This window comes from Leptonychotes weddellii, chromosome 7 (assembly GCF_054177405.1).
Source record: "Leptonychotes weddellii isolate Sample4059 chromosome 7, ASM5417740v2, whole genome shotgun sequence".
Lineage (NCBI taxonomy): Eukaryota > Metazoa > Chordata > Mammalia > Carnivora > Phocidae > Leptonychotes > Leptonychotes weddellii.
Window position 1 is genome coordinate 26,204,961 of NC_138375.1, and position 27,715 is coordinate 26,232,675.

General features: G+C 41.9%; 2 protein-coding genes across 3 annotated transcripts in view; one reads left to right on the forward strand and one right to left on the reverse strand.

Annotated features, from left to right (window-relative positions):
* RANBP3L (RAN binding protein 3 like) overlaps positions 1-6,590 on the reverse strand; it is a 275,898-nt gene extending 269,308 nt beyond the window's left edge. The window contains exons 1-2 of one of the 2 annotated variants that reach the window (XM_081826021.1): positions 6,573-6,590; positions 5,725-5,909 (exon numbers count right to left, since the gene is read on the reverse strand). The gene's annotated coding sequence lies outside the window, so the exon portion shown is untranslated. Of the gene's footprint in view, positions 1-5,724; positions 5,945-6,572 lie in introns of those variants that run through there. The other variant, XM_081826022.1, reaches the window with a different exon arrangement.
* A 3,913-nt stretch (positions 6,591-10,503) lies between these two features.
* The window catches only part of SLC1A3 (solute carrier family 1 member 3), a 79,028-nt gene continuing 61,816 nt past the window's right edge, over positions 10,504-27,715 (forward strand). Inside the window, exons 1-2 of the mRNA XM_006730415.3 lie at positions 10,504-10,719; positions 12,363-12,641. Coding sequence (XP_006730478.1) covers positions 12,461-12,641 — 181 coding nt within the window. The 5' untranslated portion in view covers positions 10,504-10,719; positions 12,363-12,460. The remainder of the gene's footprint in view (positions 10,720-12,362; positions 12,642-27,715) is intronic.

Here is a 27,715-nt window from a genome sequence, read left to right on the forward strand (position 1 = left end):
TTCTTTCATACCCTTTGTCCAATTTGTCATTAAATCCTGACAGTTCTTCTTTCAAGATACATCCCCAAATGGGACCACGTCTCACCACCTCTCTGGTCAGTGACCTTAATCTAAGCCACCATCATCTCTCATTGGGCTCTTCCAATAGCTTTCTACCTAGTCTCCATACTGCTAACCACTCTCCATGTAGCAGCCAGAGTCAGCCTTTTTAAAGGCATTCCACTCCTCTGCGTGGAGCTAAGCCCTACAATGGCTTCCTATCCCACTCAGTGTGAGGTCCAAAGCCCTTTCCAGAAGCAATGAGCAATTATTTGTACAGGGTCTGTCTCCTCCCAACCAGAACGTAAGCTCCATGAGAGCCAAAACTCTTCTCCTTTTTTCACAACTTTATAGTGCTGGGCACTGAGTAGGGACTCAATTAATGTTTGTTGCATGAAGAGTGAACAAGCATCTGAATGGGAGAGAAGGCTGAGAATGTGAGGCAGTGTAGAAAGGCAACACTAAGAACTTTATTTATTTTACTCTTTTGTGAAGAGAAGATATTTTGAGGACCCAAGTCTTTAAACATTTTAAAGAGAAAAAAAATTTATTTAAATGTGTCAACAAGAGCAAGCTCAATACAAGACTTAAGGGGCACTAGAATAAGAGAAAAAATCTGTAGGGCCCACGCTGGTGGAGCTGAGGAATCTGAAAATGTTACATCAACCTCAAGAGAAAGATCAGGAAGGAGCCTTCTTCCAGTCTACACAGTCTTTGTAATGAGAAACAGAATCCCAGCTTTGGCCATAGCCTGTCTCTATCCTTTTGAAGATTATCTGTGCCCTTGTCCACTCTCTCATTTGTTCTTTTCCTCTTTCTCACCCTAATCACACAAATCACATCAGGCAGTCAATGTGAATTTTAAAATCTCTAGACAGGGGCACCTGGGTGGCTCAGTCCTTAGGCGTCTGCCTTCGGCTCAGGTCCTGATCACAGGGTCCTGGGATAGAGCCCTAAATCAGTCTCCCTGCTCAGCAGGAAGCCTGCTTCTCCTTCTCCCACTCCCCTTGCTTGTGTTCCCTTTCTCACTGTCTCTCTCTCTCTGTCAAATAAATAAATAAAATCTTAAAAAATAAAAATAAAATCTCTAGACAGCTCTCAGCAGCTCAAGACAAGCCTGTAGGAAGGAGCTTCTTCCATAAAGCCCAATATCTCAAAGACTGCAATCTCATCAAGAAGACCCAAGAAAACAGTTCTAAAAGGCCAGCAAGGAAGCAATGAATTCTCTATGATAAGAAGTTGGGAAAACCAGATATTCCTGGTGGATAAAAGGAATGTCAGAAGGGTAGCTCCAGGATTGACAATAAATGCCTTCTGGAATAGGGCCAGTCCCAGGAAGAGTAAGATTTGCCAGTGCTGGGCTAATGGTGATGAGTCCGAAGTAAAAACTGCAAAGGGTAGTTAACCCGGGGTAAATTTACCCCTCAGCATGCCTCCTTTCTCTAATCCCATCCCCATACATTTTAACCCACAAGGCTGGAATTAGATTGGGACCACATTTTAATCACTAAACTACTCCAGAACAACAGGTTTCACCTGGTGGCTGCATTGTCCAGAAGAATTTGAACACAGAACCAACAGAAAAAATTCTGAGTCCTGTCAGATTTAGTGGAGGAAAGACACAAGTATAAGCAGCCCTAGAGGAAGGGGAAACGTCAGCCACTATGTCAAGGGCATGAGGAGTGAATTCTATCTTATATATTACATTTGAAAAACATAGCAGACATCTAAAAAGGGACTCCAACAAATTACCTGATAAAATTATTCACTCTCTTCTACATCTGGTGAAAGCTGCATTTTTCTAATTTTTTCTGTCTGCTTCGTAAATGTTAGCAATGTTTATTCCTGGGTGAATCTGTTGCCACCAAGACACATCTTCCACTAATGGAATAGAGAACCAAGATTTTGACCAGAGTGTGGATTGGGGTGAGATTGGGGAATGAGAAGGCATTCTGTCTCTGCTGATGGAGATCCTGGAATATGGAAGAGTGTTGGCCACCAGGGGGTCACTCCTATGGTGTCTTTGTTACATATGGATATATTCCTTTTGGCTCGTGAAGATTGGGTAGTTCTTGGAAGGTCTTAGGGACTGATTTTGTTGGTGGTAATGGTATTGCTTGTTATACCAGATTCTAGAAAAAAAGACTTTAGCATTCTACAAAATGCATTAGTGTAAAACTCTCTTTGATTTTGAAAGTCACACTTAGACTTTTTTTCAACCTAAGAAATGCTCTGACCGCGTTGTCAAGAACTCCAGGTATGCAAGTTATTTCTTCTTTCATCCCACCTTTCTGCCTGTCCAAAACATGGTATACTCTATCTCTTTGGTCTTTTCTATATCCTTTAGCCATGTAGTAAGAGCCCATCTGGAGTCCTTGCTGGTCCCCTCATACCACTCTGTGTCTTTGTTCCACCTGGAATGACTCTCCCAAGCTATTCCTAACTGTGGGAGAAACCTCATCTTCAGAGTTCCTTCTGAAATGCTGTCTCTTCCATGAAACTCTTTTTCCCTACAACTGGAATTAATCCCCATCCTGTCTAAAGAAATTCATTTTAAATCTCTCATCAGGTTTTATTTTGTCATATATTTCATTGCCCGTTCGCTTTCCCCTACTGTATTGTAATAACCTTGAGGACTGCAACCATTTTGGCCCTCTGTGTCCCACCTTCCCTCCAGTGCCTTTAAACATGGTGGAAATTTGTAGAACTCTGAGGGCAGTATTTTCATTGAGAATGTTAGTTCTGGCAAAGAGGAATTGTGTGGACTTCAAGTGCCCGAGCTCTGGATGTGAGTGGCCTGGGGTGGAAACCCAGTACAACCACTTAACCAGCTTATGACCTTGGCTAGTTGCTAATTCTCTCTGAACCTCAATTCCTTCATTGGTAAAGTGGGAATAATAAAACTTAGTGACAATAGGGTTGTTGTGACAAGTAAATGAAGCAAATGTAAAGCACTTGGCACAGTACCTGGCATGTAGAAAAGACTCAACTAATGGTAGCTATTTTTATTAGTAGTAGTATTACCACTAGCAGAGACCGAATATTCTCACCTTACATTAATCTATTTAAATAAATTGGGAGATAATGGGCTAGAGAAGAGATTTTGCCAGCTCTGCCAATTCCAAGGACTCCTCTATAAAGAACAAAAACTCCTCTATAAAGAATAACCATTTTATAACAGTGCTGCCCAATATAAATAGAATGTGAGTCACATATGTAACTTAAAATTTTCTACTAGTCACATTAAAAGAAACAAAAAGAACAGATAAATTGATTTTAGTATGTTTAATATATTTTATTTAACCCAATACCTAAAATATTATCATTACAGTGTGTAATTAATATAATTATTAATGAGATACTTTACTATTTTTTGGATCAAGTTTTCAAAACTCAATGTATAGTTTACCCTTACAGCACATCTCAGTTTGCACTAGCTGCATTCAAGTGCTCAATAGCTATATGTAGCTGGTGGCTTCCATATTGGAAAACACAGATTTATAATATTGGATTTTACAACATTGGCCTCATGAATGAATCAAATCACACAAAGCTTTCACTGAATGTAATTGGGATTATAGGACAACATGTTTCTCTGAAAATGATTGGAACTGAGAGTGAACACTGGGTTCTAGTCTTGACTCTGATTTTCACTTGGTTGATTTGGGGCAAACCATTTGTTTTGCTGTGCTTCATTTCTCACATCTGTCCCGGGGCTTAGCTAGGTCACAAGGCCATAAAAAATATGACCAGCCCCTCAGTCCAGTCTGTCTCATCACCACTCAACGCCCTAGACCTAAGCCTGAGACCTGAAACACATAAGCCCACACATCTTAAGTATCGTGGAATTTACTAGAAAGAGTCAGCCTCTTTAAGATTTATTAATTGAGGCATCACTAAAACTTGGGTTCTTAGAGTTTATGTCTTTTGTTTTTTCCTCGGAGGTTATTCCAGCTTATGAGAGCGTTATTCTTAGAATTTGAGTACTTTGAGTTACCGATTCAGTCATTTGCATATCTGACCCTGGGAACCCACTCGGGGCCCAGATGCTGGCAGTGGAGGGGAGGAAAGGGGAAGGGGAAGCCAGAGGAAGGGCAAACCTAATGGCTTATCCTTGATGTGCCACATTGCTGTTGGTTTCATCACAGAGATTTTATTTGAACAAAGGGTTAAAAATATTTTTGAAACACAGTGCTTGTCTCACCTTTCATTTGGAGGGGAGGGCCACAATATTTGCCAAGGTTTACACACCCCGAACCCAGTTTTAATGTATTTTTCTCCAATGCCATATTATCTCCCTTCATTTCACCTGTTGATATTAAGAGTTTTTTTTTTTTTAAGAACTGACTGGACTTAATGCAGTTCTAATAGAAACACCTTTTCACAACTGAGACCAGCTGACAGGAATGAACTGGTCACCCTGAGTTCATTTCACTTCAGCAGGTGTGATCTTGTGTGAGGAAGCAGCTGGGTGAGGAAGGAGGCTTGCCTTCGCCTCTTCTGTGACCCATAAGTGAACTGTCTCACCAGGTGACAACAGTTCCCCTGCCTGGCCGAGGAAAATGGCATCCATGAGCATTCCAGTGGCTTTCTTCCCTGGTCATTCTACTCAGAATCAATCCATAGACACAGCATTAGCAGAAGATAGACTTTGACTCAGGCGCACAGCACTAATCTTGAATGTATGTTTTAAAGCATAAAATAACTTTATTTTGACCTTACCGCAGATTGCTATAACAGCATCCAATGACCAAAAGTGATTTCAGCAGCTAAGGTTGATTTGTGTTCAGGCCCAGACAGTTTCCACCATTCACCCTGTTTTCTCAACTCAAAGCTGCATTTTCTCTTGCTTAAGAAATTTGCATATTTTCTCAGTGCCTGTTTCTGACTCACAATAAACAATGCCCAGACTTCCTGCCAAAAAAATGTCCAAACGCGAAATAGTTGCTATAATAGTCGTTTTTGTGATGGCAACTTTGAGCTCTGTGCTTTTAAATTATAATTACTTTCTTTTCCTTACAAAAGATGTGTATCTCTCTTGATTGCTGTAATTATGATTCTATACCAGCAAACAGTTATAAAAGATTCATGTCATCGCTGTGCTTCATAAAACCCGTGCCCTTCAATGAGCTTCCTTTGGTGACTGTTTATGTGTTTGTGTTTAATTTGTGGCAGAGAAATCTAATGAGAAGCCATTAATCATTGAGAGCATATAAAAATTTGTGTCTTTAACTAAATAGGCAGAAGTGGATAAGGCAAGCCCATTTTCAGCATGACACGATCTAGAATCATAGAAAGTTAATAGGGAAAGCAACCTGAGAAAAATAATGTAGTCCAACCTCATCCTACAGATGACATTCAAAATTGGGAGGGGAGAAACATGTGGTTTAGTGACTGAAAACACATGGGAGCAAGAATGGGGAACCCAAGTTCTAAATCTGGACCTGGCCCTAAGGAACAATGGCAGAGGTCAACCTGACTTCATCATTCATCCTTGTTTTCAAGGACGATGGATGGAATCCATGGATTGATGACGTGCCTCAGGGCCTACCTGAGGAAGAGAAAAGGGGGACACTGAAATAGACCATGACACCCACCTCCCACTCATTCAATTAGAGTTGCCCCACTTGGATCCATTTTACATTGTAATGACTGAAAAAGAAATTCATTGGCTTTTTTCCCTACCTTTTAAAGTTTGATGTTAATTGATGTCCTTTCTCCAAGTTTTAGGATTAGAGATGGATCGATGTAATCTCTTATATGTGTGGCCGTGTTGTCATTTATTCATGCAGCAACTCTTCACTGAGGACCTTCTGTACTGAGTATGCAGTGGTTGTATACACAGGCTCTGCTCTCAAAGAGCCCACAGTCTAGAAAGGGAAAGTTGCGGAACAGAGTGGTGATCACTCTAGAGAGTTAAGCCTAGGGAGCCCTGGGAACACATAGGAGGCAATCAACTTTTCAAGGATTGGAGGATGACGAGGAGGGTGGGGAGGAGGGTGAGGAGAAGTTTAGGACTGACTTTCCAGAAGAAATAACAGATGGTAGGCCTTCCTTTTAATGTTCTTTACTTTCTTTTCTATTTATCTTTAATAAAACCTACAAGGAACTTCTTTTGGAAAAAGATGAGAAACTAAAATTCTTTCTTTTTTCTTTTTTAAAATATTTTATTATTTTTTTTAAAGTTGGCTCCACACCCAACATGGGGTTCAAACTCACAACTCCAAGATCAAGAGTTGCATGCTCTACCAACTGAGTGAGCTAGGCACCCCAAGAAACTAAATTTTCAGAATTGTGAACTCTTGTCCCTCGCTGACTGTAATCCTGGGCATACTGCTTAATCCCTATGAAACTCCATATCAACATCTGGATATACAGGACTAGTAATAATAGGATGTATCTTAAAGCATTGTTACAAAGATTAAATTAGATAACATGCGTAAGAGTCCTTATAAAACTATGAAGCATTATATAAATGTTCACTATTATTATTGCTAGCACTCAGCCAAAGACTTTAATTCCAATTAACTTACATGATTTTTCTCAACTAAACCAAGATTCTGGTCCTTCAGAGGTTTGGCAACTGGGAGCAACTGGGAAAAAAGTCATTTCACAACATGTCACAATTAATAGCAACAGCAATTGTGAAATCTTCACTAAAAAGTGGATCGTCTTAGTTTTAGGATGAAGAAATGTGTTCAATTTTTAAACCACCATTATATCCAGTTCTTAGCTAACTTGTGATCAAATGGGTGGTGTAATTTCTCACCATGAGCGAGTCTATTTAGAGGGCTCCTCTTGTTCTTCTTCCCCCTTATGTTGGGATTCTCTAGGCCTCTGCCCTTGCTCAAACCGCTTTCAAAGGTCCAAACATTCAAGTATGTTCAAGGAAATGAAAACTAAAGTGGGCAGACCAGTGACGTGGGAAGTACACACCTCACCTAAGGTAAGAGGTCTCAGTCAATAACCACCTATCCCTGGAAGGGCCTCAATTTTGTGAGATTGTCTGTATTTTTCAACTGAAACTATTCCTTTTAATGTGGGTGTGAACTCTCCCAATTGGTAAATGCTTCTCCTCCCCTCTACTTCCTAACTCAAGTCTTCTTCACTTAAAGGATTTGCAACACCCCCAAATTTAAAATCACTCCTGTGCTTAAATCCTGTGCCTCTGTCTTGCCTGGGAGTAGAGTTCAAGTTCTTTAATTTAGTGTTTTGGATCCTCTGTACATACAATGTGAAACCAGCTCTCCTTCGGGGAGCTTTCAGCCTCGTAGAGAGACCTGGTAAACAGGCCCCAACACAGAGTTCCCATAACTCCCTGTGGGGTTCTCCCCTTGCCCACTGCCTAATAATTACAGATGTGTGTTTGTGGGCTCCTTGAGGAAAGGGACTGGCGTTTAGAGCACAATACTTGCTCAAGGTTTGTTGAATGAATGAATGAATGAATATGATAAAGGTTAATCATAACCCACCCCTAGAGGTGGGTTTTTCAGGCTTCATCTGGGTTTAAAATAAACCCAGTCAGCTAAAAAATCCAACTAACCAGAATTCACCACAGATTTTTTTGTTGTTTTGCTTTTTACATTCAAGCCTAAGAAAGAAAAAATTCAAGACAAAATGAAAGACCAACTACCACAAGTTCTACTTCTACTGTAACTACAACTCTAACATTTCCATTCAGGTTAAATCAGTTCCCGTTCATGTCTTCACATTGTATAATTTCTAAACTATAGGAGAGTTGACACTCCGTATGATGATCCTAAAATGTAAGCTATTTGAATAAAGAATGACAAAATCTCTCATGAAACATGAAATTAAAAATAAAAGTAGAAAACATTTGGTAAAGGTTAAAATATTTTCTAATCCATTTTCTTCTTCTAATTCCAGAATGCCCTTATCATGAATGCTGAAATTTAATTGTTCTGTACTCTGTTAACAGCACTTACTCGTTAATCATGATCCTTCATACTTCAGACTAATGAATGGAAACAGTCCCTTTAAGAATACATTAGATTTGGTGGTTGTTACAGTGACTTTTTTTCTCAAAAAATAAACAAGAATGTACGTACGGCATACTTTATAATAGTATGTTCACAGAGGATTCTTGGAAGATTTTTCAAAAGTAGCAGTGTTTGCCCCATGTGATTTTTTTTTTTTTCCCACTCTCGAATACCAAAATTAATATGATTCCCTGGCTCTGTGTCTCCTACCTAGAGTAGCTTCAAATGAAATCGGCCTATAGAGGCTTGTTCATAATTTCTTGATCTTTCACTTATTTCGTATTTCTATGAAGGAAAAAATGTGTTAACGCTTAAGGGTCTTACTTATGAAGTAAGGGAAAAGGTAGAGATGTGTGCTGAGTAAACCTAGGTTGCCCCAAGGGCATTATTGTTATAGCTTTCCCAAAGAGAAAGTGGTGCTTAAAAGAAGTAATTCCCAATCTTTCCCCCCAGACTAAAACCTTGTAATTCAGATGAACTCTGAACTGAGACTCTTTGCCTCTCATTTTCTCATTAGGTTTTATTACAGCCAACAAAACTTTCAGTGGTGAATTACTTCCCTTCTCAAGGGTACACCAGACTCCCAGAATGTCTGCGCAAACTAAAATAATGAAATGGTTTTAAACCAAGCCTTAGGGATTAGAAAAAAGGCAAAAAGAAAGGGCAATAGGGCCTTCTCATCTCTATGCTAACCAAAGTGTGGTTTTTCTAGTCTTTTTCTTGCCTATGAAAAAACAGAATTTAAAAACAGAAACGCCAGTTGGCTTGAAACTCCATTTAAAATCACTTAAAGATTTCTTTCTTAAGCTCTCTTAAAATACAAGTCACTTCCACAAGAAATATGGACAAATTAGTCTTAAACACATGGCTCAGATAGGACTTAGGGCAGTAAATAAATGCTTTCAAATGTACTCACGGCGTTAAGAAATGGTATCTGCTCCACGCACCTAGGCCAGAAACACCAACATAAAAAGAAAGAATTTTCTTTTAACACAGAAGGTTGAAAAGCATTTTGTTTCATACTTTTACATTACGCCATCCATTAATAAGGGCTATTTAATGTTTACTACGTATCAAGCATAGGACTGGTTCTTGCCCTCAAAGAACTTGTAATTCACTTGAGAAGCCAAAGCTTAACATGATTTTAAAAAGACAGGATTAGCGGAAGACAGCATGTAATTAAGTGTTAACCAATGTGGCCCAGATGCTAAGTGACCTAGGAGATCACAGGAAGAGAAAAGATTCCTGAGGGCTGGGACTGTCAAGAGTATATATTTTCAGTAAACTCCTAAATTACGCCAAATTTAAAAGTTGTTATGATTTGTTAAACAAATGCTGCTCGTTTGTCATTTTAAATCATTTACATGATTCACCATTGCTTTCCAACCAGTTGGGAAGGGCACACAACGAAATGGTTGAAGAAGGCAGGAGACATATCTTTAGACTTTCCCTCGGTTTGTTAATGAGGGAAAAAAACACACCTTCCTGTCGGATGACAGACCCAAGAACTAAGCAGATTTTGCATGGAGAATACGAGATTTAATGAACAGGAACACAGAACTCTGGCTATAATTTTTGGTATGGGTTTTTGTTTCAAACTTTGTTCTTCATGCTAAACAAGTTCTAAGTTTCGGAGCTGAGTCAGGCTTAAAAAAAATTTTTTTTTTCATTTTTAAAAATCTATTTCCACTATCTATTTTCCTTTCGAAGAAAAGTGGGCTAAAAGTGCAATGAGAATTTTCTAATTCCTAAAAACAATGGCGCGAGGGCCGTGGGGGGCGGGAGATATTTAGCATCCTTTAAAATTGAAGCATCTACCTGTACAGCAACTTATCTTTTGAAATCACAAACCTTCAAGTGTGCATTTACACTCGTGGGTCTTAAAATGCTTTTTACTTCATAGCTCAGCAAAGATCCTGGTCTCTGTGTGTTTCTTACCTTTTTAGTCTTTGTAATGCAGGCAGTTTGAGCTAAATTAGATTTGTTATAAGAAGAGTTTAAACTGCTAACACAGAGGCATGCCTCATCTTGTGTTTTGAGTAACTTTAGGCAAGTTTGCAGAATTGTAGTGGGCATTTCTTTTTCTCCATACTTGCTGCATTCTGGGTCTTCCCAAGAAATGTCAGTTATTTCCCCCAATTCTAAAAAGAGGGACTCTTTATAACAGTTGTACAACCAGGCAAAAGAGCACACTCTCGAGTTTCCTTCAGGGGAGGAAACCTGCAATAGTGTGAGATAATTAAATTTAGTCTTAGCAAAGTCTTCTTTGAAACGTTCTAATCAAGACTTCCAGCTTTCTGAGTGTGTGTGTGAGCTTTATTTTGCAATTCTTCCTGGTCCCGGTTTTGCATTCCTAATGAAAGTGAACTGACAAAGCGTGAAAGTGGTCTAAGGAGCAAAACAAAGCCAGCAAGCATGCTTCTGGTGAGCCAAGATTAATCAATATTCCAGAAACCTCGGGTTTGCCCCCTCTTTCCCTGCGGTGTTTTCATTTTTCCCCACTCCCCGTTTCCCGGGCGCAGACTCCTCCCCTTTTCTTAAGTTGCCCTGATAGTAACTTGCAGTTTCAGAGAGCGCGTGTATGCCTCGCTCACGGGCGTTTGTTAGTCTGCGGTACCTGCGGTGGAATTCACCTTGTCATTGCCTGCGGTCCCGGCCACCCGTTACAAAATCAGAAAAGGTAAGTCTGACGTCCTGGATTCCTGCTGGGCTTCACTCCTCCTTGCCCTTCTCCACCAGTGTATTTTGTTTCGCCCAGCGGAGGAGTAGCGAGGGTAAAAAGCTAGCCATTTTGGTAGATAAAGTCCACGTTAGTAATTTCATGTAACCAGCGCGTGGTGTGTATTTATGCCGTGTCCGCTCTTCATTTGGATTTGAGTCATTCGGGCTGGATTGGGGGTAGATTGCGGTTCCAGAGCTAGAAAAGAATCAAGGCTGAGCTGGTCTGTTTTAAAAAGTGACTGGAAAGGGAACCAGAGATTAGTGAAAAGAAAAAAAAAAAAAAAAATCTGGTCTCTCGTGTCACCCCTCCTTCCCTTCTCCCTAAACTTGTAATCTGCTGTGAAGTCTTAAGCAAGTTGTGGGTCGTATTGTCACTGACCCCAACCTGCAATTTTATTTAAAAGTCAAACTGTTCAGACGAGTGTTTTTTTCCACACTTGGATTTGCCAAAAGCCTCGGAGGAGTCTTTTGCTTCCTAGTGACCTCCCCCACAGCCGCCCACGCTGGCTGCTTGCGCTGCCATGTACACACGTCCACAGGCACCACTGATTTCTACTTGGATTGATCACGGGAAAGATTATGGATCACAAATCTTATAAAACAGGAGGAATCCTTTGATTTCTTCAAGACAACTGATTTCCACCCAGGAGAGATTGACTTAGATATATTTGAATAACCTAGGAGCACTTTAAAGAAACTAGAAACCACACATTGTAATGTTTGGAATGAAAATTGGATTCATCTCCTCTGTTCTAGAAATCCCAAATTTTGAAATACCCAGAAGTCGCTGATGGTTTCCTCAGGAGACTCCGATATGATTGCCACAAGGACAGATACTACATTCTACTTGTAATAAAAATGGAAATGAATTACGATTTCAGATAATGTATAGATGGGCTCGGAGATCTTTGCTTATTTCAGGGAAAAAAAATTAAAAGTGACCCTGTAAAATAGTCAAATACATTTCCGAAGTCCTGTGCATATATTCTTTTCATTGCATTCTTTTCATGACCATATTTATTAACTGATATTATCATGTTTTTTCCTAAATGAAGAAAATCGTTACTTTATTATATATAACAGAAAGCTCTGGCGGTGAAATATCAATATCTTAATTCATTTTATTGACCTGGTTATGCCTTCACCATGTACACGACATAAGCCATCAAGTAATTATTGAGCGCTTCCTGTGCATTCAATTCAATTAGACATTTATTGAGGGTGAACATTGTGCAAAAAGCACTTGGCTAGGTTCGGGAGAGAGGTGGGGGTGGGGGCTGCTCAGTCACACTCAGGGCTCTGATGAACCCTTTTATAGCCTCCTTGGAATGGGAAGGACAGATTTTTTAAAATAGAACACACAATTCTGCTGGTATATTCTTTTATTTATTTATTGCTCATATAGTCTGAATTTAGGCACATCTCTCACACGTGGTCCAGTAAAATATGCACATCCCCGCCTTGAAAACTGGCGTCGTGGCTCTCTAGCCCTTGATTCCTGCTGAGATTATGCAGTGTGCCAACTGCTTGCCCTGCTGTGGGGCAGCTCTCATTTCTCACCCCTGCAGGCTGTAACTCTCGTCTCTTCTCTCCTCATTCTAGTTGTGTTCTCTAACACCAAAGAGGTCTGGCTTTCCGGGGGTGATTCCGAGACACTGAAGTGCAAAGAAGAGACTCTCCCTCTCCTAGAGAAGTAAAATATGACTAAAAGCAATGAAGAAGAGCCCAGGATGGGGGGCAGGATGGAGAGGTTCCAGCGAGGAGTTCGTAAGCGCACACTCTTGGCCAAGAGGAAAGTGCAGAACATCACAAAGGAGGATGTTAAAAGTTACCTATTTCGGAATGCTTTTGTGCTGCTCACTGTCACTGCAGTCATTGTGGGTAAGTCATTTGATAACAACCAAAAAAAAAAAAAAAAAAAGGATCTTGTTTCTCTGGGGCATCTGGCTGCCTGAGCATATTATCAGATGGACTGATTGTAGGTATTCAAAATAATCGTCCAGGCTTTCGTCTGAACTGGAAGATTTTTTTTCTCCCATTAAATGACAGTCTGTTGGCATGTTTGGAGCAATATATGGTAAACACATGGGAATCTGAAAAAAGCATCATTAGGCATTATGCAAATCAATTGATTGTGCGGAGAAGAGAAACAAATCAAATGTTTTCCCATCTCGTGTAAGGATGAAAGAGTGATAATTTAATCATTAGGCCTGAGCAGTTAAATAACAATAAAAACAAGCATGCCTGCTAGATTTGGCCAAAATGTAATCATTATAGGATGTCACTTTCACTTAAAACTAATTTATACAATTAGTACACCCAAAATGAGGTACAGGTTCCTAATAGTAATTATCTTCTAACTGGTGCTGACTTGAAGCTGAGTATCATGCCTAGAGGGAGAGGCTGAATCTTTTATGTGTTTGCACTCCCCCATCCAGTGACTAGAAAGAGTAAATTGAGAAAAATGTTGACATGGATCTTTTTCATTCATTTCTTCCCATAAATAGCTGTCCCTTTCCTGAAGCTTTTCAGCCTCTTACAAATGTAGCATTGTTAACAGCAATCTGTACTAATAAAACATTGTTTTTGTTTGATTTATTGATATCTGAAATTATCGCTTATTACTTATGGGTGGCATTGATTCTACTTTAAAATAGAGCTGAAGGAACTACTTACTTGGAATCTTTGACTGAACCAGTGTAGAAATCCTTAGGCTGGTAAAATATAAGCCAAGGCCATGTTGTAAAAACTGTCTAACTCAAATTTCTACTATGTGGCCCAAAAGGGGGAGGGGGCATTTATGTACAGGTTTAATCTCTACCTTGGAGTTTGCCAAGATCTCCGTCAAATATAAAGAGTTACGTAATGACACTAAAAACCAAGAAAGTTTTGTAGCTTGGAAATATAATTAGAACTTAATCTAAAAAAATAGGAGTCTTAAATTGTAGACAAATAGGAATACAGCAGGAGAATAGTTTGTCACAAGACTTTAGATATATTCCATTTCAACATCTTTTGCTCCTGTTAGTAATTGTTGGTGATTAATGACTGTTCAACTAATTTTAGAGATGTTCAAAGAGAAAAGGTCCTGACAGACTCAGGGAAGCAATGGCTTTCTTTAGTAGGTTCCCAGGTTTGTTGTGGTTTTGTGTTTTGTGCTTTTAAAAGATTTTATTTACTTATTTGAGAGAGAGAGCACAAGCAGTGGGAGGAGCGGAGGGAGAAGCAGGCTCCCCACTGAGCAGGGAGACCAGACTCAAGGCCTTATCCCAAGACCCTGGGATCATGACCTAAGCCAAAGGCAGATGCTTAACTGACTGAGCCACCCAGGCACCCCAGATTCCCAGATTTAAATACATTCCTGGGAGAAGTATTTCAGTGATGTGTCATTGTCTTGGAAGTTGATGTAAAATGCCTGAATGATAGTCATCAAGCCAAACAGTAGCTGCCAGATAATAATAGTGAACATTTATATAGTACTATTCCAACTACTTTCTAGGTGTTTTGCCTATATTAGCTTACTTAATCCTCAAACAAGCCTATGAGTGAGTGGGTAGGTATGATTAGTATGAGCTTTATTTTATAGATGGAAATATTGAGCATGAAGAGATGAAGCAACTTGCCCAAAGTCATGCAGATAGTAAATGCTAGAGCTGAAAGTCAGACTGAGGCTATCCAGGCCAGAGGCCATTCTCTTAACCACTTTGCCATCCCGCCTTCCTGCTCTATGAACTAGTTGGTGTCTTGTGAGAAATGCCAGGAAGAGAAATGCCGCTATGACTTGGTAGAGGCCGAGTAGCAAACAATGCTAGATGCATTCACATCGCATTGTCATTTTACTATATGACTTACCCAGTTAAATCAGCAGAAAACTTACAATTCTCCTACAAATGATTAAGCCACATCCCTCTCATTCATTTAACAAATACTCATTTATTCAGCAGTCTTACACCCTTAATAATAGAGCTCAGTGATACTGGAGTATGTTTGGAAAAGATGCAGAAACACTTAATCAAAACGGTGTTCTAAACACAAGAAGAGTTCGATTTCTAGAACAGAAATGTTTCAGTTAAAGACGAGAGGAATGGAAAGTAATAAAACCTGCACATGGGAGGCAGACTGATGGAGAAGCAAGTTCCTAAGTGATTACAAAGGCAAATCTCCAATAGAAGGAAGATAATGCCAGGATTTAATAGTCCATTTTCTCTATGAGTTCTGGGATCATTTCCTAGACCAGTGAGGACTTTCCTAACATTTGTGAGAACTGCAATGAGTTGGCTGAGCTGGGGTAGATAACTTGGCAGGGTGTCCTCATGGTTGGCTTTACTAATGGAAACTGAAGAGGTAGAAGTAACAAGAAGAAGGCCCTAACAAAGAAACACATAAAAAGAGCTCATTGACAGTCAGACCACTGAGTCTACACCAAAGACTTGGAAAGGCAAATAGACAACTTAGTAGCAAACAGACTAAGGAAAGAAGGAAGAATCCTTCAGTTATCTCTTGGTGTGTCTTCCACTGAGGGCCCAGTGGAAACAAAGGCGCCATTGAGCTTGTCACTGGGTACCATGTCTACATCAGCCCTGAAAGAATAATAAGAACATGTCTGGACTTCAGCTCTCTAATCCGTTTGCTGCGGCATAGGAAAGAAACTGGGAAGATGCTAGTAAGGAAGAAGAGAAGTTATTTTCTCCGAAGAGGAGGTGAGAAGAACCAAATTCTTAGGTTTTAATCACTTTTAATAAAAACCTAATGTCTAATGTCATTTCTAAGCCATGTCAAAGTCTGAATGTGCCATGCTCTGACAAAGCGACGTAATGGGTGCAAATTAGCAACCTAAGAGAATGCATTGCCAAGTGTTAAGTCCCTTTAAGAGGGTTCATTATTAAAGCATGAGATAAAGTGTCTCCCAGGGCTGTTGCAGACATCTGTCTGACAAAAACCACATTGAGGAGAGTGGTTACTATCTTTCTCCCTCCAGGAGGCACTTTGTTGTTTCAGACTGTGGTAAGTGGGATGAGAGTGACCTCAGACACCTCGCTGAAAGAAAGGGAAAGTCCTTTGTTGCGTTCAAGTCACAGAATGCCCATCTTTCCATGTCCAGGAAACGAATAGCACAATAAAAATGAAATCTCAGGCTAAAAATTTTTGAAGAAATGGGTCATAAGATCAGCTGCAAGGGGAAGCAAACTAAGTAGCATTGCGTAGACTTGGAGGGTGATTTTATTTGAGGGAATTCCTGAACACAGCAACCAACACCTTTCTCTGCTGTTGTCTACACACACACACACACACACGCGCGCGCACACACACACACACACACCTTTTATGTTTGGGCTGTCCTTTATATGGGTTTGAGAAAAACTGGTGACTTTTCAGAAAAGAAAACGTACTGACTAAATGTGTATAAAGCATTTCCCATCATTCCCTAATACTCTTCAGCAATGAATGTAAACTGCACTATAATTCAATGCAATTCAGCAGTATTTCTGAAGGATATACAAGAAACTGGTCATTGTGGCTGCCTCTGGGATGGGAGCTGGGTGTCTGATAATAGAATAGAAGGAATATTACTTTTCTTTAAATAAGTTTTTGTATGGTTTGAATGCACATTCATATATTATCCACTATTATCTATTGTTTGCTAAATAAATGTGTGGTTTTGTTTAAAGATTCAGTGCTATTCAGCAGTTTAACAAATACTGAATGTTGGGTATCTGGCCTGTGCTATGCAATGGGGAGTCTCTGCCCTCAGGTCATTTGGTAGGAGAGATGGATAAAATGAGATGACAAAGGAATAGACAAGGTTCAGAGGCAGTAACAGGGAGTTTTTAAATTATCTCTAAGCATTTTTTAAGTGAGATCGTATTATCCATGCTGTTCTATATATGATTTTTGTGTTGATACTTTAGAGGTTCTACTTTCTTATGAACACCCGTGGGGGTTGTCGGTGGGGGGGTCGCTTGGATAGCTCAGTCGGTTAAGCGTCTGCCTTCTGCTTGGGTCCTGGCCCCAGGGTCCTGGGATCGAGCCCTTCGTTGGGTTCCTTGCTCGGCAGAGAGCCTGCTTCTCCATCTCCCTCTGTCCCCCAACTCATGCGCTCTCTCTCACCCTCTCTCTAGTTCAAATAAATGAATAAAATCTTAAAAAAAACAATGTGGGTCCTAGAAAGAGTGTGGCTTTTGATGAAGGATAGACATGGATTTATATGCCAACTGTATGATTTAATAGCTGTATGATCCTAGAGGATGCAGTTAACTGCTCTGAGCCTCGGTCCCCTCATCTACCATTACACGTATTATATACATTGCAAACACTTACACTGTGTGCCAAGCACTGTTGTAAATGTTGTTAACACATTAGCTTTATTTAATTCTCAAAACAAGCCAGGGAGGGAGGTATCCTTATTCTCATTTCACAGATAAGGAAACAGCTCAGAGACTTCTCCCAGAGCTGATGCATATTGACCGGGATTCAAATCCGCCAATCTGGCCTTATGTTTAGACTCATCCACTCTTCTGAGTGCTGGTCCCTGCCCTCGGGACATGTCCCTTCTTGTTTTATGACATCAATTAGCTAAGGGTGTGCACTGACCCAAAGACAGGAGTGACAGAAAGGAGGGGTGAAATTGAGACCCCAGTACCCGAGGCAGTCCTGCGTCCCGACAGCTGCTTGCCTGGGAGCATTAGCGGAAGAGCCGGACTGCAGGCCATCGCTCCGGTTTCTGACTTGGGTAACTGCGGGTGCTGCTGCTATCAGTGAGGGTAGAATACAGGAAGAAGATTGGGGCAGCAATGGGAGGGGGGACTTCGGTTTTTGGGACGTGTTGATTTTGAGATGCAAATGCCACCACAGAGATACAGTGCAAGAAGCTCACTATACAGGGAGATTCTGAAGGTATTTTGATGTTGAGACTGAACCAGGACAGGTTCTGTCTTTGAGGGTTAAATGAATAATGATCATTGAAGCGGGCTGTCCTCCTGCATAAGCTATCGTGTAAGTGAGACTCTTCTCAGAACACTGTTAACTCCTGGGCCCTTCTCTATGAATAAAGCGAGTATCTCCCAGAAAGGCCGTAGTGGTCCTCTGTGCCTTGCACACATACACACTCTCTAGCTGAGTCAGTTAGTTCAGTCAAACATGTTTAGTGATGTGGTTAGCCAGCAGCTGCCACACTGAAGTGACTGGTAATGGGACCAAAGGGGCCGACGGCTGGAGTTAGCGGTGTGGGCACCATGTGGATAGCCTCTCTGCCTACCAGGAGACAGGCATCTCCACACAGTTGAACAACAGGAATCCAAAGAATGGTGAAAGATTTCCGGGCTGGGATTTATGGTTTCTTCAACACTTCCTAGAAACGAGAAGAGGGAGAAGGAGCTTCAGGAAGCTATGAGAAAAGGGGGCTTCTGGGGTAGGTCCTCCCCTGGTGCTGTGGAGCTCCGCTCCTCACAGAGGCTCCTGGGGACAGAGGGCTGGGAGGAAAGGGGCTAGGCCTCATGAGCTCAGAAGCCGTGGATTCACCATGCCCTGCTCGGGAGAAGGGACACAAAGGTAGGGTATAGGGACTCGTGATTTTCTTCTGCTTTGTCTTCTCCCCCAGGGAGCAGAAATACAGAAAAATTGTCAGGGACAGCAATAATAACTACCTGACATGTGCTCACGGCCCCCTTGGATCCTGGCCCTCAATTTTTCTCGAAAAGCATTCCAGGGAGCTGCCTCCTATCGTGGGGATGTAGTCCAGAACCGTATAGGGGAGAGGGGAGTGGATCAGGGCTATGGAGTCTGGAGTCTGACACTTTTAGGTTTCTGTCCCAGTTCTGGAACTGAGCCTCTGTTCCTTCATGTGTAAAATAGAATAATTGTAACACCTCTCTGCCAAGATTTATATCCCAGTTCCGCTACATACAACCATGTAAACTTTAATAATTTCCTTAAGGGCTTGGCAGGTAGAATATCCATAGAAACTGTACACCCCTCATCTTTTGCTTGCGTCTTTGCTGGGGCACCAAGTGAAAATACACACTGATTTGATGACACTATCTGCTAGAGACCTGAGAGCCTGGGGTGCGGGGAGGACAGGCCAGGAAGGGGAGAAGATGACCACCCGGTTGAGGTGTAGGATAAGTGGCTTCTATTTCCTTGGCTAGAGAAGAGAGCCAAGAAGACTTGTAGGAAGAGATTTAGTGGTTATAAAGGGCTTTGAGAGGCAGAGATGAAAGGCTTAGAGTAAGTGATACTGTCATTATCCGTCCCTCACCCACCTGGCCTCCTGAGCCCAAGCAGAAAGGAATCCCCGGGCCCAGCCCTTATCACAATACAGACTGCTCAATGGAGGGCGTGCCTGATAGTAGATGTCTCGGGCAAGGAGAGCTGCTGAGAAAATGTTTTCAATAAATGTTTTAACCTACTCAATCATGCATTTTTGTTCATACCACTTGGGACCAATCTGCTAGTTCACCACCTCCCTGGTATCTTCCTTTTCTCCAGCGTTTTGGGATCTACTGCCCATTACCTGCCATCCCTATCAGAGTTGGGACAGGCTAGTTGAGGGGTTCTGGAAGGAGTGTTGGGAGGAGTGTTGCTGGTTCCTAAGAGAGTTGGTACGGGGTAGAGGGCTTGATGTCGTTCGAAGATTATCTCTGGATTTTACTTTGCTGTTTTCTTCCTGTTCGTTCAGGTAATGAGAGAACTGAGCAGGCAACTTCAAATTTGTTTCTTTTTTAAGTAGGTTATCAAATAAGCAGGTGTGTCCAGAACCATCACCTGCAGTAATAATACCTTCCATTGTTGCGGTGCTCCAGTTTACAAAGTGTTTGCCCAGTGCACTCTCTAGCAATGCGAGTCCAGGGCCCAGTCAATCCTCCTTCTGAGCAGTATCTGCACATGTCCGGAATGCAGCTGAGAAATCCCTGAGAGTCTAAAGGTCCTGGTTACAGACCCAGCTCCGCCATCAACTCACTCACTTTATGATTCAGGACAAATCTCTGGGCCTCAGATTTCCTCGTCAGCAAATCACGTTTCGACTAATGTCTGCTTCCGACTTCAAAATTCTATCATTTAACGTCTGCTTTGCCTTCATCTAAAGCAGAATGTATGGAGTAAAACACGCCAGTGTTTTCATTCCACTCCTTGACACTGTACAATTGCAAGGACCTCTATTCCATACCGTTGATCTCCCGACCGCTTCTAGCCAGTCTCTCCCATCCACAAGCAGCCCCCTTCTGTCCCACTAAATTCTTGAGGGCCATCATGTTCCTGCACTCTGGGTGGCATAACCAGGTTGGAGCCCACAGATGAGGCAGGCCTCTGCCCTGCAGTCTTCTGCCCATCCTTCATAAATCAGAGGGGAAAGGTGGCGAGTCTCTGTTTTTGCTGTAGAGCCAACAAGGCAGGGAAGAGCCTACATTTTCTGGAAAAGGCAACTGGAATTTAAGCCCCGTCTTGTCCAAGTTGTGCATTCCAGGTGTTAGAGCGCTTGATATTTATGGAACACTGGGGTGCTATCATTCATCAACTATTTGGTCTGGCAGCTGGGTGAGCTGTATCATTGCTGTGAGGTGAGGAAACACAGAGCACTTGAGGGCACCAAGTGTAGCCATTGGGTGCGCCGAGTATAAAAATGAAGAGTTTTAGGTCAAGCTTCAGGGCTATCAAAGTTGCCCAGTGCTTACTCCCTAACCCAAGAATATTTCCATCACTATGCCCAGTCAAGAGAGGTCCTCGAGTGGTTTTGAAACCAAAAAGAGAAGAATAAAAGCCCCCACACTAGATAAAGGAAGATATTCCCTGGATGAATTAAGACAAGAGGGGGAAAGGCACTCTTTTTTTCACGCTGTGTATCGTCTCAAAGATTCAAAGGTAAATATAGGAGCAGCGAGTTAAAAGGCACCCTTAAGTTTTGAATTTCAAGACTGAGTCTCTGTCTCCAGAAAGGGCACCTCCATTCTTCTTGTACCCAAAGAGACTCTCCAGTTCTCCAACAATGATTCCAGGCCACAGCCCGCTTCTGCTTCGCAGAGAGAAAACAATAGGCTATTAGCGAGAGACTTTCTATTCAGAATCTTGTAAGATGAAGCCCATCTGTCCCTAATGAGAGATGGACAATTGCTGCCCTTCTCATCCTTTTAGACACATTGCATCCCTGGAAATTTCATCTTTAAAGCAAGTAAGGCAAAACCCCAGGGATCCGTGTGCTTGCTGCTGCCTTCAACTTGTTGAATGTGAATGATGAATCGAGAAGAAAATTCTGAGTCTTTTAACAGACTGCCGATGACCAGAGCCATCTTCTTTTTTTATTTATTTACTTTTGTCCTCTTGGATTTGCTTTTTTTAAGGCAAATGAAATAGACATATAAAAAAGCTGAGATTCCAGGGACGCCTCGGTGGCTCAGTCAGGTAAGGATCTGCCTTCGACTCAGGTCAGGATCCCAGGGTCCCGAGATCAAGTCCCGCATCGGGTTCCCTGCTCAGCAGGGTCTGCTTCTCCCTCTGCCTGCCACTCCCCCTGCTTGTGCTCACTCTCTCTTTCATTCTCTCTCTTGCTGACAAATAAATAAGTAAAATCTTAAAAAAAAAAAAAGAAGCTGAGATTCCATAGACTTCTATTTGCTTTTTTAAGGCGAATGAAATAGTCATATAAAGAAGCTGAGATTCCGGGTGCCTGGGTGGCTCAGTTGGTTAAGCTACTGCCTTCGGCTCAGGTCATGATCCTCGAGTCCCTGGATCGAGTCCCGCATCAGGCTCCCTGCTCGGCTTCTCTCTCTGCTTCTCCCTCTGACCCAAACCCCTCTCATGTGCTCTCTCTCATTCTCTCTCTCTCAAATAAATAAATAAAATCTTAAAAAAAAAAAAAAGAAGCTGAGATTCCATAGACTTCCCAGGGCTTTGTCAGTTCTGCCATTGCATTGCTTTGCACAGTATGATGGATGATGAAAGAGTGTGTTACCTTTGCCTAGTGGTTCACAGGGTGACTTTGCAGCTTTGGTGCACTCGTTACTCGTTACTCCAAGGGCTAAGCGGACATGATCCTATAATGATTGAGTTCAAAGTTTTTTCAGATTCACTTCCTTGTCTCCAGAGAAAAAGAGAACTGTTAGGTCAGAAAGTGATCCACTCACTAGAAATCTGAGCACAAATAGTCACTTTCCTCTCCCTGGCCCAAATTAAGTCAACCCATTGCCAAAGCAAATTAAAGCAAGGTGGAGGAGAAACTAACCCAGTCCCAAAGTGACTTTTTAGAAAGATCCAAGCATCTAACAGATATACCATAGATCGAAATTCAGTCAGATTTTTTTTTTAAGTTTCGTTTTTATTTATTTAACTAATCTCTACACCCAACATGGGGCTCAAACTAATGACCCAGAGATCAAGAGTCACGTGCTTCTCGAACTGAGCCAGCCAGGCACACTGAATTCAGTCAGATTAAAAAAAAAAAAAAAAAGGTGAGCCAATTTTTTTTGCTTATTCATTTTGTTATTTTATTTATGAAATACATTTACACTGCCCAAAATAAAAAAGTACAAAAAGATATAAATACCTTGTTATCAGTTTCTTGTGTGCCTTGAGAATTATTTTATGAGTATAAAAATAAGTACGTATCTATCCCTTTTTTGCCTTTTGTATGCAAATGCTGGCAAAATATATATAGATGCCTTACATCTTACTTTTTTAACTGTACTATATACCTTGGATATCGTGCCTTATTCGCACATAAAAAGCCTCCTCCTTCTCTCTTGGGGGTGCATTAGATGGGTGTATACCATCATCTATTTAAGCAATTCCCGATGAATGGGCACTTACATGGTTTCCAACTTTTAGATATATTTGTTAAATGGTACAATGAATAATCCTGTACCAAAGTTATTTCCCCCAGGTAAAGTGTATCTGTGGGAAACATCCCCAGAATTGAAACTGCACTTACAGTTTCTACTCAGTCATAACACCATTTTATTTTTTACCAGAAAGGAATGCAACAGGTGCCAATGATTTTAGTAGAATATTTTTTAAATGACCATGGATGGGACATTTGAAAGACCTATAGGATTATTTGCAAATTTAATTGCCACTTCACATAGGCTATGTTAGTGCAGTTTTAGGCAGAAAGCACAGGCTTTTCAGAACTCCTAGGGTTCTTTTTTTTTTTTTTTTTAAGATTTTATTTGTTTATTTGACAGGGACACAGTGAGAGATGGAACACAAGCAGGGGGAGTGGGAGAGGGAGAAGCAGGCTTCCCGCTGAGCAGGGAGCCCGATGTGGGACTCGATGCGGGGCTCGATGCGGGGCTCGATGCGGGGCTCGACCCAGGACCCTGGGATCTTGACCTGAGCTGAAGGCAGATGCTTAACGACTGAGCCACCCAGGCGCCCCTCCTAGGGTTCTTCTGGTAGAGTTGTCTTCTCTGAGTTGCTTGCCATGTGGATTTGTCTGCATCAGTTACCCAGGGCTGGTTTCCCCTGGGCACCACTGGTAGAACAAGGCTGGAGCAGGTATTTCCCACCTCCAGCAACAGGAAATACTGAAGGACAAAAGAATGAGCCAAGCCAGGGCCCAAATCTCTGTAGGATGTGGGAACAGAGGAGTGGGGGAGGGTTGAAAGGTTGCCTCCCACAGAGTAGCTTCTCTCCAGGAAATGCCTGGAAGTTTGGGGTGAAACCAAAGACAGGGAGCAGCAGACCCCTGGAGTAGGTAAATTCACCATTACACCCTTGCCCTTCTTATAAAAATAAACCAGTGGAACTTTATGCCCACCGGCTTCATCAGGCTTGCTTGAGACGGACTTATGACTTCTCCAGCTTGGGCTACACGCTAGCCCAGTTCTAAAATAGAAACTTCTATTTGATCTCTCAAATAATTATTTATTGCCTACCTGCCATAATAACTATAATGGCCAAGTTGACAAAGCATTTTTTGACCTATTAAAAAATGCTTTCCTACACCTTATCAAGGACTTTAGAATTCATGAGAAGAAACAAGATACATTCATAATATAGCAGCTAAGATTTATAATGCTTTTGGTTTACATGGTTCTTTTAAACTCAGAACCTTTTGCCGAGAATATTAAAGTTCAAGAAGATTTTAGATACTGCCTGCTCTGATCTATCCCTCCCATTTTGTGGACCACAAAAAAAAAAAAAAGGTCCAAAGAGATGACATGATTTGAAGACTAAACTGTGGAAATGGGCAGACCTCAGTTTGCAACCCCATTCTGCCAACATCAGTCACTGGCCCTGTCTCCTAGAACAAGAGGCTTCTTCTTTCAAGGGTTCAGTCTCCTCCTCTGTAAGTGGGCGATATTAAATCCTTCACGTTTGATATGAAGATTCAATCTTTTAAGTCAAGTACCCACCAGCATCATTTGCTGGCAACGTCAGACCCAGAACCTCATCTCTGAAATCTCAGTCCATGATCTTTCTAGAGCCTCACACCTGCTCTCCTTCATATTCAAAAAAATCAAGCCTTGTGGAAGAACCAGGAATCAGGAGCTATCACTCCTGGTTTGTGAATCTAAAAACCTAAGCCGTATGAGAAATCGAGGTTCAGTTGAGACCCAGTTTCACAGATCACGAGAGAGAAATCACGGTTTGGAAGAAGGGGTGTTGCTGAGGGTTAGTCACTGAGCTCACAGAACACAGTGGGAAACGGGATTTACTGTGAAGCACAGAGCAAAGCGATTCCTCCAAATTCCTCCATTTGGTAAATGTGTGCAGCACGGCGGAGAGGGGGGGTGGCCGGGACATGCTGGGTGTGGATCATCTGAAAGAGAACTAAGCCATGCTGCTTGTTCATTCATTCAGCAATATACTGAGCACCAACTATGTGTCAGGCACTGTTTCAGGGGCTTAATATATATCAGTGAACAAAAACAAATGCCTCAGGAAAGAAAAATCTGGATCTCTCGGAGCTTATACTTGAGGAGGCAGAGACAACAATAAACAGCAAGCACACAAAATTAGAAAATTATATCGCGTTTTGGAAGGTGATAAGAACTCCTGAAACAAAGGCAGCCGAGGGAGAAGAAAGTTCAGGGTAGGCTGCAATAAGAAGGTGACATTGGAACGAAGTCTGGAAGTAAACATGGGAACTCCTGCGAAGAGTGTCCCAGGCAGGAAGCAGAGCCAGCACCAGGCCCATAAAGTGGGATCCTGTCTGATGGTGGAGCAACGGCGAGGAGGCAAATGGTGAAACAGGGCGGGTGGTGGGGTCGGGGGTGAGTTCTGAATATGGTGAAGCTGGGGAAGCAGGCCAGGTGCAGCCATCACAAGGCTTTGGGCTTTTACCCCACGTGATGTGCGGAGCCATGAGGGGACAGAGAGGAACAACGCTCTGGCTTGGGTTTTGAAACACCTCTGGGTAGTATGTCAGGGGGAGGCTGTAGGACGGCAAAGCAGAAGCAGGGAGACCATTTGGAAGGCTATGCCATAGGCCCAGGCAAGAAGGAGGGTGATGTGTGAATCTTGGAGCATTCTTCCTTTATAAATTAGGAAAAAAAAAAAAATGAGGCCTAAGAAAGATCACATTAAGAGTTAAAGGCAGGGCTAGGACTACAATCGCAACATCATTCATTCACCAAACATCTATAGAGCATCTTCTCTATGCATGTGTCTACACCACACGAGAAGCACTTGATAAAGAGGCCGAAAGACCTTTGCACATTGGACAGCCCCTAACCGCCCAGGGCAGCTCACTTGTTGTGTGTGGGTGGGTGGGACCCGTGACTTGCTTCCAACCAATAGAACGTGGCAAAAGTGGTGGATTCATTCCTGTGCTTTTGTTGCTGCATACATTGATCATTATGGCCTTGAGACAAAGTAGTGCTGGTCTTTTGTTGTTGTTATTGTTGCTACATAAATGAAAAGATCCTACCTGGGAAATAGTAGTGTTTTGTCACATAAAACCAGTGTGTGCTATCAACAGAAATTTTGAAATCATTATTTTCCTCGTGCCATCTTGCATATGAGCGGACAGCATGGTATTCTTTCTGGCTAAAGATCTGCAGGCCAAGCTTATTCTGGGTAGGAGTTTGAATGTCCGCTGACTGGTTTGCAGGGTCGACGTTAGAAGAGCTCATTGGCTCATCCTGGGTGGACATTTTCGTAGTTTTCATAGGGTGGCTCAAAATGGAAAATCTTCCTCTCAAGGTCAGTGCCACTATTACTTTTAGACTCGCTTTTGGCGTTTGAGCTCTTTGGGAGCAACCTGTCTTTTTCCTGGAGAATTTTGTATGGTGAGCAGTAAATCTAGAAAGCTTTGGTCTGCCAATCTGTTCGTGACAGTTTGGAGATAGGGCAGGGGAACTTGAGTAAAATTTTACTATTTCAAACTCCAATGTTTATCAAAAGTTAAAAGTTGAATCGGTCCAAATTTTACTTCAAATTGTGCCTCATTTTTCTACTCTTACATATTTTCTGGCTTCTTAATATTTTCATTCATTTTATCAGATTAAATATGGGCCAAATTCTTAAAAGATGTCTTTAGCTTTTAACTTGCTGTGCGTGTCTGGCTTTCAAAAGGAAGCCTGTGGTGGTGTGTTCTTTCTGAGGCTCTAGTGTGCACATTGCATCTTAGTTTAGAAAAGCGAAGTGATATTTAATCTTCCAAAGAAGTGTTTGTGGTAGAGACTCTCTAGGGGAAACAGCGAACCCCTGAAGGACTCACTTCTTGAGCTCTTTGTATTAGGAGAACATCTTTAAACAAAAATGCATCTTTGTTTATCGAATTCAGCCAGCACAGTTCATTTCGATCACCTCCAACGTTCCAGTTAAGATATTTCCTAGATTCCAAAAATCCGGTAAAATACCAAAACAGGAATGATAGAAGACTGTTGACTGAGAATGAGCAATCCGAACTGAACTGTAACATCCGTGTATTATATAATGTCGCCAAGATGCAAACTACAAAGTGTACTTCAGCTGTAACAAATCCCGCGGGGAGGTTATTCTGATTTTTATCGTTGTTTTTGCAGAGTAATCAATAATAAAGGAACTGTTCTTTTGCATTAAAGATCTGGTGGCCATCAAGGTTTTTATTAGCTCTGGGAACCTCAGTCAATGCACTTCAAGGACGTGCAGAGGCCATGAGTGAGCAGCTTTAGCACAGTGAAGAAGGCCACCCCCAGCCCTGCTGCCTCTAACTGGTCGGAAGGGCAGAGAGAAGAGGGCTCTGAGAAATCTGTGCATCAGGATGCGAGGATGTTTCAGGGAAGACTCGTTTCATCGCTGGGCTGCATAATCAGAAACCTGAACTGCTTACCCCAAAAAAGCAGTCTTCACATTCAGAACCCTTGCTCCTCTTGATTGGTCGCTGACAGCTGCCTGACCTTACCACCCTGGCCTCACCTCTAATGCTGCCTGGCAGAGCAAAAGCCAGAAAAAAAAAAAAAATGTCTTTTGTTTATTCATTCAACAAATGAAGTGAAAAAAGCTGGATGTTGACTTCATTAAGTAACACCAACAAAACCTTTGCCCACCTCAGGCTCTATATTAGTTAAACTAATTTGAAATGGAACGAAAAGGTAGGCGAAATAAACTTGCGTCCTAAACTTAGGCTCTTTAAATTAGTACCATGACTGTTGAGAGGCCAGGAGTACAGCAGAGTAGGTGAGAGTCCAGGCTCTGGAGCTGGGGAGCCTGGGTGCGAAGCCCACCTCAGCCATTCACCTGGCATTGGGGAAGCAGCTTGACCCCTCTCTGCATTGACAGTGGCCCCAACCTGCACTGGCTGTGAGGTTTTGGCAATTTACCTGCCCTCTCAATGACTCCAGTTCTTCATCTGTGAGGTGTAGGTAATACTGGTCCTGACCTCTGTGGTTCTCCAATGTGCTCGTGAGGGCTCAGCATCTTGCATGTACTCGATGCCTGCAAGCTATTGTCATTAAACATGGGAGCCTGAAGCATGTTTTCACTTCATGTCCTTTCCAGCTTTGTTACTGTTGGTTTCCAAGGATTACGATGCGTGAAGT